Genomic DNA, 12,345 nt, shown 5'->3' with positions numbered 1-12,345 from the left:
TCTGAATAAATGTCTAGAAAAGTGCTTCATTGTACTCACTAGACCTGTTTGAATCGGTAAAAGTAAAATAAACGTCAATACATTCTTCTCCAAAATATGCACCGTTTTAACCAGCCCTTCTGCCAAATTATTTATTTCTGAAATTTTATTGGTGCACAGATAATTCGGGAAATGTGTTTCGTCTGCCATAACCTTGAATTGCCACAAAGTGGCAGTATTTCAGAGAGTTGCTGGTAGAAATGGAGGTGTTTGTGTAATGTACTTAGGGCAGTCATGGTACATTAAACAGCTGAAATGCTTGAGTTTAAGATTTCATAGTACAGTGCTTATATTTGAGCAATATTTCAGTGTTAAAACTCTGAGGTAGAAGAAGTTGTTCCTGGCAGGTGCAGGGAAGTTTTCAAAGAAGATTATTTAAAAAAAAAGTTAAAAACAGCTTTGTGTTGTTCAAAAACTTTTCTCTCTCACTGACAGAAATTGATCTGATAAAAAATATTATCTCGCCCACCTTGTCTCTAAGAAATCATGGGAATGTTCAAAGGTGAGCATGAATGTTCACTGTGTTCATGGTATTCTCAGGTGAGAAATTGTGCTGATTGAAACTGTGCTGCACCATTCATCACATGTGGTGTCATCGTTGTGTACATTGTGGTAGTGCCTAGAGCACCCTACTAGGTCAAGGCCCCATTATGTTAGGGATCATATGAATACATACTAAGTTACTCCCCCTTCCTTACTGTATAAATGACAAAACAAGACAAAAAAGTGTTGTGGGGAGGGTAACTAAAGGACAGAGTAAAGGAAAAAATAGGCTGTTTTGGTACAGACAAACTGTGTGCACAGTCCCTAGCTAATCATCTGCAGTAATCATAACTCTCCACATACCTCACTACTTCCACCTGTTCATATTCTCCAACCACAGTCCTGTTTGTTGCAATATACTTGAATGAAGGAGTCCACTTGTGTCATGATGACTGCTGGTTCAACTCCTCAATGCTGTTTCTGTGTTGTGATTCCATAGATATCTCTACTGGTTAATATACGTGCTCTCCAGCCACCACTCAGCTTCTAATTCCTGTCCTCTGTGGTCTGCAGAAGACCGTTAGGTCCACCAGCCGTCTCCAGTAGTCCTTTTCCCCAAGCATCCTCCTGCCCCAACAGTAGAGAAAGAGGAATCCCTCCCAAATTCACTCTATTTCCAGCCCTAGTCATCCATCTGTTCTCTAATCTGGCTGACATTTCTCCAAACGTGGTCTCTGCAGGGCTAACTAGGGTGCATTACTGCAGCACATTTTCCAATATCTGATGCCTGTGGAAGGGTAGGACAGGAGGAAAGACATCTCCTGCATACAGATAGAAATAGGAGGATTGTCTCAGGGAGTACTTATGGGTACCTTTAGCAGACTCCAACAACTCTGAAAGGAGATTAGTTTTGAAAAGATTCTGAAAAAAAGAGCACTGGCCTAGTGTTATTTAACATTGAATCATATTTGGAATACTAGCAGTGAAAGAGCAAAGTGACCGTGTGAGGAATTCACCAGGCACTGTTTCCTGTGAATAATAATATCCACAATGCAGTTCCACAACAACTTGTCCTGACAGATCTTGACTTTCCGCCCACTATAGATGAGATTAAGAAAGCTGTTAGCCACATGAGTTCAGGAAAAGCTCCTGGAAAAGATGGGATACCAGCAGAGAGATATAAAGCGGCAAGTCCAGGAGCACTAGCAGCGTTCCATAGCGTGATCATCAGCATCTGGGAGGATGAAAACATACCAAAGGACCTCCACAATGCTATTATTGTCCCCCTTTTTAAGAATAAAGGCAGCAAAGCAGAATGTGGAAACTACAGAGGCATATCCCTCCTCTCCGTTGGAGGGAAGATCATCGCCCTCATCATCTTGAACCGCCTAATAGCCAGTATTTCTGAGGCAAATCTACCTGAAAGTCAATGCAGTTTTCGACCTGGTTGGAGCACAGCCGATATGGTGTTTGCTGTCAGACAAATACAAGAGAAGTGCATTGAACAGAACATGCACCTGTATGCTGTCTTCATAGATCTGACAAAGGCATTTGATACCGTCAACAGGGAAGCCCTTTGGACCATTCTAATATGACTTGGCTGCCCAAGAAAATTTGTCCAGATTATACGCCTTTTCCATGACGACATGACAGGTGAAGTACTGTCTGATGGAGCCACATGAGCGCCCTTCAACATCACCAACGGCGTGAAACAAGGATGTGTTCTCTCGCTCCTCTCTTATTTAACCTGTACTTTGCATGTGTCCTTAACCATGCAATGAAAGATCTGGACCGAGGTATATACTTGAAATACCGGCATGATGGTTCACTTTTTGACCTCCATTGCCTGAATGCAAAGACTAAGACAGTGCAGAAACTCCTTTCTGAGGCACTCTTTGCTGACGACTGTGCCCTTATTGCTCACACTGAAAATGATCTTCAGCACATTGTCAACAAGTTTGCTGAGGCCTCACAACTTTTCAGACTAACTATCAGCCTCGGAAAGACAGAAGTTCTCCATCAACTTGCACCTGGATCAAATGCTCCTGTCCCGAGTATCTCCATTGACGGCACTCAGCTTAAAGTAGTGGAGAACTTTAAATACCTGGGTAATGTCATATCCAGTGATGGATCACTGGATAATGAGATCAATGCATGAATATCCAAAGTGAGCCAGGCACTTGGCTGTCTGTGTGTCAAAGTTCTAAACCACCATAACACCCGGATGTCAACAAAACTGCTTGTGTACAGAGCTGTTGTTCTCTCATCTCTTTTGTACAGGTGCGAAACATGGACACTATATAGGTGTCACATCAAGCAGCTCAAAGCATTCCACATGTGCTGCCTCTGTAACATCATGAAGATCCTCTGGCAAAACAAAGTGCCCGATCTTGAGGTCCTCGAGAGAGCCCAGATGACAAGCATTGAAGTGATGATGATGAAGTCACAACTACGTTGGACCGGTCATGTCAGCCACATGGATGCCAACAGAATCCCTCGCCAACTTCTGCATGGTGAACTCTCCCAGGGCATCCGGCATATAGGTCATCCACGGAAACGCTACAAGGATACCATCAAAGCCAATCTGCAGTACAGAAGTATCAAACCTAGGGATCTTGAGGACGCTGCCAGTGACAGAACACAGTGGCGTGCAACAGTCAGAAATACCTGCATTGCCTTTGAGGAACACCGCTGCCGGAGTCTACAAGAGGCACGCGAATGACGTCACAGAGCATCAGCAATGCACAGCCCACAGATTGCAAACTTCCCATGCACCACCTGCGGCAAAATGTGCACCTCTAGAACTGGCTTATACAGTCACCAGAGGGCACATCATGAGACCAATAACAGATGATCTGCACAGATTTGTCATCATCGGATCAACGGACTACCATTAATTAATTAATCATATTTGGAATACTAGCAGTGAAAGAGCAAAGTGACCATGTGAGGAATTCACCAGGCACTGTTTCTCATGATGTTTCTCATCTCAAAAATGACAGCAGAATAAACAACATCCTTGTCACGTGCCAGTACTAAGGCAGACAATATTCCTGTTCCCCGTTGAATGGCTTTAAAAACAAGGACATAATATTTAATATTTTCAGTTGTATAACATTTTGATGTGCACTTCAAGTTATTGGCTGGTTAATGCATCATGGCTCTTGTAGTATCAGTAATTCTGATGGCTCACATTAATTTCTAATGGTGTTTTACATTTAGAAATAAGAGCACCTGAATTTTTGCTTTTCATGCTGCCTTTTCATTTAGGTATCTGCCTATTTTGTTCTCAAAGTTGACTCGGTTTCTGCAAAATATTTTCTCTTACCTTCGTTCCTTTAGCTGTCACTTTGCTCCTCACCAGGTACTTCCTGTCTCTTGTTATTTTGTTTCTATTCCAGTTTCTCTGATCTTGTAGCTTTCTCACATTCTGCAGCTTCTCCCTTCACTAAAAGATTTCAGACACACAAGTGCTCCTTACTTGTAGGCCTTTTAAAATGTACTCTTTAAAAGTAGTGCAATGCTGTGCAGCTCATCTTACATGCCGCTTTGATGGCTTAAATGCTTTGAAGGAAAAAATGGTCCAAAAACAGCTCATGGCTCTAATCCAAAGCCTATTTGAGTCAATAAATTCTTATTGACTTCCAAGAATTTTGCATCACACTGTGTGTATTTTGTTAACTTGCTTTAATGGCATTGTCATAGGGTGCCCTCACCCCACACAGGGCATGAGAGAGTTAACCCTGCTATAGGGGCTGAGAAAGACATGCCCCTTTCACTCTGCTGCGCATGCTCCAAGTGTGGAGTTAGTATAAAATGGAGCAACTCAGTTTAGTCTGTGCTGGCTGCTAGAGAGAAAGGATGTGTTACAGAAGCTCCAGAGGTGAACCAGCTGCAGAGCTAGACAGTGGGACCTAGAGACCCTGGAGATTGGGACAATCCTTCAGAGCCAGTAGAGTCCTGGAGAGAGATGGGAGCTGCAGAACTAAGGACCCTGAAACCGGATGGATTGCCATGATGCTAGAGATGGTAGTGTGCACCATGCAGGATGCATGAGTGGTACCTCCCACTCCAGTGAGTCCAGTGCATTTTGATTGGGAATCCCCACTGGGCTAGTGGTGAACCACTTAGCCACTAACAGGGCTATGAGTTGGGGGCTGATGGAGTGGGTGGGCCTGGGTCCCCCTACTGGGGCTGTTGCCCCTTCTTCCTTTGTCTAGCAATAGACATACTAGCATTGGGCTGTGCTGCCCTGCAGAGTAGTGTGACTTGACTGACTGTGGCCAGCAGATCACACATTTGCATCTCAGAGGATAGATAGGTAGGTTAGGGTTGGGTGGGGGAATGAACCAGAGGACAATAGTTTTCCATTTTGTTTCCTATGCCCAGCAATTTTGTACTCTATTTGATGGATTAGAAAAACAGGGTAAAATCCTGGCCCCACTGAAGTCAAATAGGAGTTTTGTCACTGACTTCAGTGGAGCCAGGATTTTAGCAAAGATGACACCTGCGGAAGAGTCAATACAGTGCAGAAACTTTAGTCCCTTGTGCTGCTCTAAGCTTTAAGCTGCTTAAGAAATAAAGCCAGAGAAGCAGTTAGCTTCCTAAGGAAATACAACTGCTATTGGTAGAACTTCCACAATCCATGTCTTCTAATGGCTGTAATATTGGTTGTGCACACTTTATACCAATGGTCCTCAGCCAGGAGTATGCATACACTTGGAGAACACAGAGGTCTTCCAGAGGATACATTAGTTCATCATTATATTTGCCTAACTGTACATCAGGTTTCATAACATTTACTTCTCAAGTCAGTATAACCTAAAATTTGATACAGATCATGACTTGTTTATGTATTAAACTGTATGTACAATATTTATATTCCAGTTGATTTATCTATTGTATATTTGAGTTCATGCATTTGTTTAAGCAATCTTCCTAAATGGTAAGAGCTAGGACCACTGAATTTGGCATGCAGCTTCTTCCTTTCATAACTTAAAGCAACGTAAGGGTTTGGTTGAGCCAGGACAATGGGATGTGTGTGGAATGTGATTGTTTCTCATCAAACAGAAAGGGAGGGCTCTGATAGCAGGGAGAGTTACATTCCCTAATGAGCACAGGCAGCAGCAAGCATGGTCTCTGACAGCCCTGGAGAGCCCCAGTGGAGCCACCAGCTGGACAACAATGCCTATGCTACCCTGGGGAGAAGCTCCTGCTGCCCTGGACAGCCCAGGAGAGGGGTCAGCACCATCCTGACAGCCCCCCAAAACTACAGCCCTGGGGAGTAAGCCAGTGGCCAGGCAGCATGGCCCCTTGAGCCCTCCACAAACACCTCCCAACCTCTTGCCCTAACTCTGGCACCCTCACTACCTGCTCTGGGCCCTTCCTCACCCTGAACCCTGATTCCTGACCCCCCCTCCCCCCGGAGCTCTCCCACATCCCCAAGCTCCTGCCCTGTCTCATGCACCCACCACTTGAAGGACCCAAGCATCAGATATAGTTATAAGGCAAAAGTAAGACAGTAAGCAATGGTGCAGTAGTAGTGTGCTGTGACACTTTTGTATTTTTAGATCTGATCTTGTAAGTAAATAGCTTTTTGTGGGGTCAGACTTGGGGGTATGCAGAACAAATCAGACTTCTGACAGGGATATAGTAGTCTGGAGAGGCTGAGAGCCTCTGCTTTAGATTTTCATATCTATCTTTTTCTTGATAACCGTAATCTACCGTGAGGATCTGAAATTACTTAACTAATAGAAGCAATGAAGCGAATGGATTTTCCATTGACTGTCATGTTGCTTTAATGATGACTTAGATTTTACAAAACTAAAATTAAAAAGGAGAGAAATACTGAAATAAAGAGCCTGATTTTGCTTCCACTGAAACTTCCACTACTGATTTCAAGGGAGAAGGAATGATTTCTAATGTGTTTAGAATTTGTCACATAAAACAGAAGATAGTGACTGTATCAAGAAGAAGCAAAACTGTCTCTTTAACATTAAACTGCATGTTAGGCAGATTTGACTCATCACAGTAACTACGGGTTGAGTGATACACCAAGCAACTTCTTTGTTCCATAGGTCAGGAGGCGGAGAAAATAAGGCATCCTGTACACAAAAGAAAATTGATACTCTCTATTTCTTAGCTTTTGTCTCACTGATCATCACAGTTTCTGGGCATAGGAAACGAAGTCGAAAACTATTGATTGTCACATCACTGGGACAGCTGCTTACTGCCATAAGGGAAGAAGGATTAGGTGTTGAGAGTACAAAGAGTCTGCTTTCCTTCTATATGAGGGTTGGCATATTTGAGTTTTCAAAAAAGAGACACCACCTCTGATGGGTGTCCTCCTTTTTTTTTTTAAGTTCAAATATGGCAATCCTGTTCTACACAGGCATGGCACAATTCTCTACTGACTTGCCCCTAACTGGGTGATTTTACACTTGCACAAATGGGTATAAAATGCTACTGGATTGGAAAAAGCTTTTTGCCTCCACTTTGTGCACATGGAAATAGCTACAGTAGGTGCAAAGTAGTGGAGAATCAGACCCAGGGTGTCTGTGAGGCAGCCAGGAAGGGCTAAGGTAAGAAGTGGTTAGGCTGAACTTTGAAAAAGCCACACTCGTGTATCACACAAAAGCCCACCCACACCTTATAGCTACTTTGACCGTGTGCCTAGGCAGCTGTGTGCCTGCAGGCCTTCTCTTCCTCTCTGCTGCTGGTGTGGTACGCAAAGGTCTTGGGCCTGAAAAGATGAGACGCAATAGTCCCTGGTCCCCCATTAATTCCAACCCCACCCCACACGCACCCGCGTAGCCCCCCTCTTTTCAAAGGCGGGAGCTGCCCAGTAGCGTTCCCTGGAGCCGGCCGGCCGGCTGAGGAAGGTCGGTCGGTCGGTGGGTCAGGCAGGCAGGCAGCGCGCAGGCACGTCTCTGAGGGCAGCGCTGGGATCTGATTGCACTTGTGAGCCAGTGGGCGGCTCCTTCCTGTGCAAACTTTTCTCTCGCCTCTCTCCCGCCGGCGCCCGCCCTGGCTAGCTGAGTGCCCGGCAGAGCGGTAGGAGCCGGTCCCCGCGGCTCTGCGCTGCGCCCCCTCCCCAGCCCGGCTCGCAGCTCCAGGGCTGCAGCTCTCCGCCCAGCTGGAGATGGAGGCGGAGGGCAGGAAGGAGAGTGCAGCCGAGGCAGCGTCTCCAGCCGGTTGGCTGCTGCCCGGGGATCCTGGCCCCCGAGGCCGCTCCCAGAGCGATATCTCCTCCTTCTGCTCCTCCAGGAGAAGCCCCCTGTTCAGGGGCACCATGACGGGCTCAGGTGAGCGGGGTGGTCCGTCATTGGGAGGGCCAGGGAAAGGGCTGCTAGGCTGATCCCACCTGCTGTCAGCTAACCCAGACTCTCCCTACCTGCTACTCTCGGAGCTTTTGCTGCAGGTGTGCCCCTGGTGGGGCTTTGGGGCCAGGGGTGCCCATGTCAATCCCAGGCCGGTTGGGTTTTGTATCAGGCTCTCCAGGAGTCTGAGGAGCTGCTTGGAGACATACAGATAGTTTAACGGGTGGCTGGTGTTTACAAACCTTGCAAAGTGCTGAGGGTGGAAGATGCCAGCGGGCATGCTGCTGCAGCCACGGTTTAGAGCAAGCACCAAGAGGCACCTCTCTCTCCAGCTTCACCAAGCAGCATCACCTTGAAAGTTGTGGGGTTGCATGTTGGTGTCTTACATCCAAAGTGTTGCTAAACAGGAAAATGCAGGGTGGGAACCCGTCTGATGCGCTCCAAAACCAGAATGAGTTTAGGGTTTGTTTACAAGATCTTAGTTGGTTTCAACCTGGGGCTGATCCTGAGAGGCAAGGAGTGCCCCAAATTCGTTTTGACTTCAGTATGACTGGGCACTCACGATCAGTCTATGCTGTGACTGAATATCACTGTTTGTTTGTACAGGCTGTCAGTTTACGAGATGTAAATCCCTTTGTCATGCTCATTACTTATTGTGTGGGTGTTCCCTTCTATTTTGGAAGTGCTATTAGTGCGCTGCCCAGCATTAGAGTTTTTTGAACTGACTTTCCTCAAGTATATAATATTTCATGTGAGTGTTTTAGGAAGCTTTGCAAAGAAACTGTGAAATATTCTGAAAGGGAACCCGAATTCAGAGAAGTGGGGCTGATGGCCTGTCTCACACAGAGCTCAATTTGTCCTACTTCAAGAGAACTTTCCCTGAGTAAAAGCTGTAGGATCTGGCTTGGAGTGAGAATTGCATTGTATTTTACTGCTTTCCATTAAAATGTTATTTTGTTACTATAGTTTGAACCTCTCTAATAGGGCACACTCCTGTGTGGCAACATCCGTAATCTGTCATGATTTTAGTTAGCTGGAGGATCACTTACCATGGGGGTGGCCAAGTTTCCCATGGTCCCATAAAGTTTGTTTAAAGACACCAGTCCTGCTCTTGGTGTTCTGTACTGATATGAAACTGTTATTTATCCCTAAATGTCTTCCATGACCCCAATAAGCAGTGAAAGTGTTGGTACTGCTGCTATACAACATTTACCCCCCCTTGGTTTGACAAATTCTCTTGTTCAGCACCACTGAGGTCCCCAGGGTGCCGGAATAGAGGAGATCAACCTGTATCATCAAATCTTTCATATTTACTGGTTCACCAACAAAGGTGGGGTTTCTGATGGGACAAAAACTTGTAAGGCAAAATTCTGTCCACAGTCAGGAGTTCACAGTCTACCTATTTCAGTGGAAGTTACAGGGGTACATCTCTGGTGTAATTTGACTCTGATACAAGTGAGGCTTCCAAAGAGGTCCAGGGTGAATTTCAAGCAGAAACTTCAGGGAGATGAGGATCACAGTCTTCACTGTAGACATTTTAAAGTGGCAAAACTTAAAAATCAGGCTATGGTCTTTTTGGTCCTTTCTTGTGGCTCATTTTAAAAAGAGCAGAACCTAGTTGCATCCTGCAATACAGATCTGCATGTGTACACTCACTTGGAAAAAGGCAACCCAGATCCTCAGCTGATGTAAATCAGCACTAATCCACCGAGTTAAATGAAACTATGCAGTTTACATCAGGTAAGGATTTGGCCTGAGATGTTTTGGATTCTGTTATGCTATACATGTGGACTTCCATGGAGGTTGATGCGGAGCCAAACCACAATAAGGGATTGTGCTTCAGGGTGCTTTCCGGAGCTCCCGAGTGTACAGAGCAAGCCAGCACATCCGCTGCAGCGTCTATTCAGATAATGATGGGAGAGCTGCAAACTGCACTTAGCCAGCAGTGCTGTCTGGTATGAAGGACACTGTGCTCTAATGTCACTGGCACCACAGGAAATGCTAGGTGGGAGAAGTCCCTTTGCTTAGGGAGACCCAACAGGAATCCATCTGGCAGCTGTGCAGAGAACACAAGTGGGAGGGGAGGCTTCTTGCACACTCACAGGGAAGCAAAACGCAAAAAAGGGCTGATATTAGATTTAGTCTGAAACTGTTTTACTGACAAAAATCATATGCCAGTTTCCGCACCTCATCTTTCCTTTTTCTTTCCATATCTCTTCCTCTTGAACAGTGTTCAAGTAAATTCCAGGCTGGTGAAGGGTGCTGCAAGTAGAGGCGACCATTTGTTTATGTGAAGCAAGTGAGATGAAAGCCAGAACAGGTACAGCACAGCCTGCAGCCCTGTAAGATACCCGGCTGCCTGCCTCATGTGCCTCAATCCATGCCTAGTGGTGATAGTGTTCAACCTCCATGTGTGTTCAGTCTTTAGTTCATTTGCCAAGACTGCCAATAAAGGATTAGTGTCAACTGTCATGACTTCTATGATGTGGACATTTCCTTTCAGCAGTATTTATTTTTAGAGTTTACTTGCATTACATGAGGTGAATTAGGCCTCCCTTCCTGCCCTTGTCTTTTTTTTTTTTTTTTATAACCCAAAACCCTTCAAAGATGTGCTTCCTGCCAGCAACTGACAAATAATGCCTTCTGATTTTTTAACTGCTATATTTACTCCATCTCTCTTCCTTGGGTTTTTCCAGCTATGCATATGCACAATGGAAGGTCAGGTAATATAGGTATGTATTCCATTTTTAAAAAAGGAACACGTGTATAAAAATGCAAAGCTGTTACATTTTAATATGGTTATTAGAAATATTTTAATACAGCATTTTTACAAAAAATTTCTCATTCCAAAAACCAGGAAAGCAAACATAAGTGGGAGTGAAACTTGGTGTGCTTGGAGTTACAATATGTTTTTTTTGCCCCTATATTTTCCTGTAGCCCTAAGATTATTAATTTATAGTCGGTCACTCATCACATCACAGATATCACAAGCATGCCAAGTGCCCCTATTTAGAAGGAACTTAAAAAATCTGTTCACAGTTTTTCCCTTTTGCCCCTTCCAAAATTTGTCCAGACACAGTATATTAGAATGAAATAAAACAGCACCTACTGACATGGTATTTTTGTCCCCATCAGTCAGATTTTGATCTCAGTTGTGCTGACATATGAGAACAAAGTTTGATCCATTTTCTGAACAATCAATACCTTACAAGAAGGTTATTCTGCCATTTTAGTCATCAATGAATGTGCCACTGAATGGGCATCAGTTTTTTGAGGGACAATGTTAATGGAGATTGTCTAGTTGCAATAATTACACCAAGATTTCTAAAAGCAGTTTTGGCAATGGCTCACAAAATCCATCTGCCTGTTATTCCAGACAAGCAATCTCTATATCTGAACAGCTTAATGAATCTAGGCTTTTTCTATATCCTGAAAGTAAGTTTCCTGGCATCTCTTTTTACGGTAGCCTGCCATCAACTGCCATCCTACTTTTGAGACTAATAAAATGTAAAATACTTTTTTTTCTAAAAGGAACCTATCCTAGGATAAATGATGGAAGATTATTTTCTTCTTCTTTTTAGGCCAAACAGCGTTAATCCCAGTCATGCTGAGTGACGCATTACCCCCAAATTAGAATTTTCATTCATTTTAATGGGATTATTGGCAACACAAGGTACTACTTAAGAGTGAATAAAAGTGGCATAATCTGCCCCTTTGGTAGCAACTTGACTTGTAAGCATGCGAATTAAATGTCAGGAATTAAGGGACATTAAATAAATATTCTCATATCCCTAGTGTGCCTCAGTTGTGAGGGAGGAACTGAAGGATGTGCGTATGATCAATTCTCTAGTCCAATGGCTTAATTGCCACCCACTTTTGGCAGTTACTAAGAAAGAATTCATGAGTTAAATCCCTGTGATTGACAATTCAGTTTTTCCTGTGGATGTCTTTGGGGTTGCTCCTTTGCAAGAAGTTGTTTGTTTAGATAACCTGTTCTAATGCCAGTGGATGCGCTTGGAGTATGAAAGGGTACATTTTTGGAACCCATCACCAACCATTGTGCAGCTTAAGTGGAGGAAAGGGACTGGAGAGTTGTCCAAAGAATGCAGTCAGGGATTCAACCAGTGTGGCTGGCATTTCATTGTGAGTTATGGAATGATGTGACACAAGGGGTTGGCTACGGGCTAAAGGCCGAGCCAAAGTATAGTGTATTCTGGCCATCCATAGCCAGCAGAGTGGTCCTTAGAGGATTGGTCAGTCCAGGATAATTTATTTCAATATGGCCCCACTTGGGGTGTGTGGAAAGGTAATTTAGAATCACCACCATGTTGAAATTAACACAAAACACAATGTTCTGTGATGAACGAATGTAGTGAACAGAGCACCAGGGTAATGTGTTTTTGATGGCATGTTTTGCTCAGGAAGAGAGCTAATACATTTTGAACAGGTAGGGGGTTTTTATGGTTGGTGCACTTATTTCCAGAACCAATGAGTTTCTGTAATC

The 12,345-nt window shown here is 44.3% G+C and overlaps 1 protein-coding gene across 1 annotated transcript in view; it reads left to right on the top strand.

Annotated features, from left to right (window-relative positions):
* Window positions 1–7,699: 7,699 nt before the first annotated feature.
* The window catches only part of PHACTR2 (phosphatase and actin regulator 2), a 229,561-nt gene continuing 224,915 nt past the window's right edge, over window positions 7,700–12,345 (top strand). The window contains exon 1 of the mRNA XM_074990449.1: window positions 7,700–7,826. Coding sequence (XP_074846550.1) covers window positions 7,814–7,826 — 13 coding nt within the window. The 5' untranslated portion in view covers window positions 7,700–7,813. The remainder of the gene's footprint in view (window positions 7,827–12,345) is intronic.

Source organism: Carettochelys insculpta, chromosome 3 (assembly GCF_033958435.1).
Source record: "Carettochelys insculpta isolate YL-2023 chromosome 3, ASM3395843v1, whole genome shotgun sequence".
NCBI lineage: Eukaryota > Metazoa > Chordata > Testudines > Carettochelyidae > Carettochelys > Carettochelys insculpta.
Note: the sequence above shows the minus strand (reverse complement) of the source record. Positions and strands in the feature narration are given on the sequence as shown.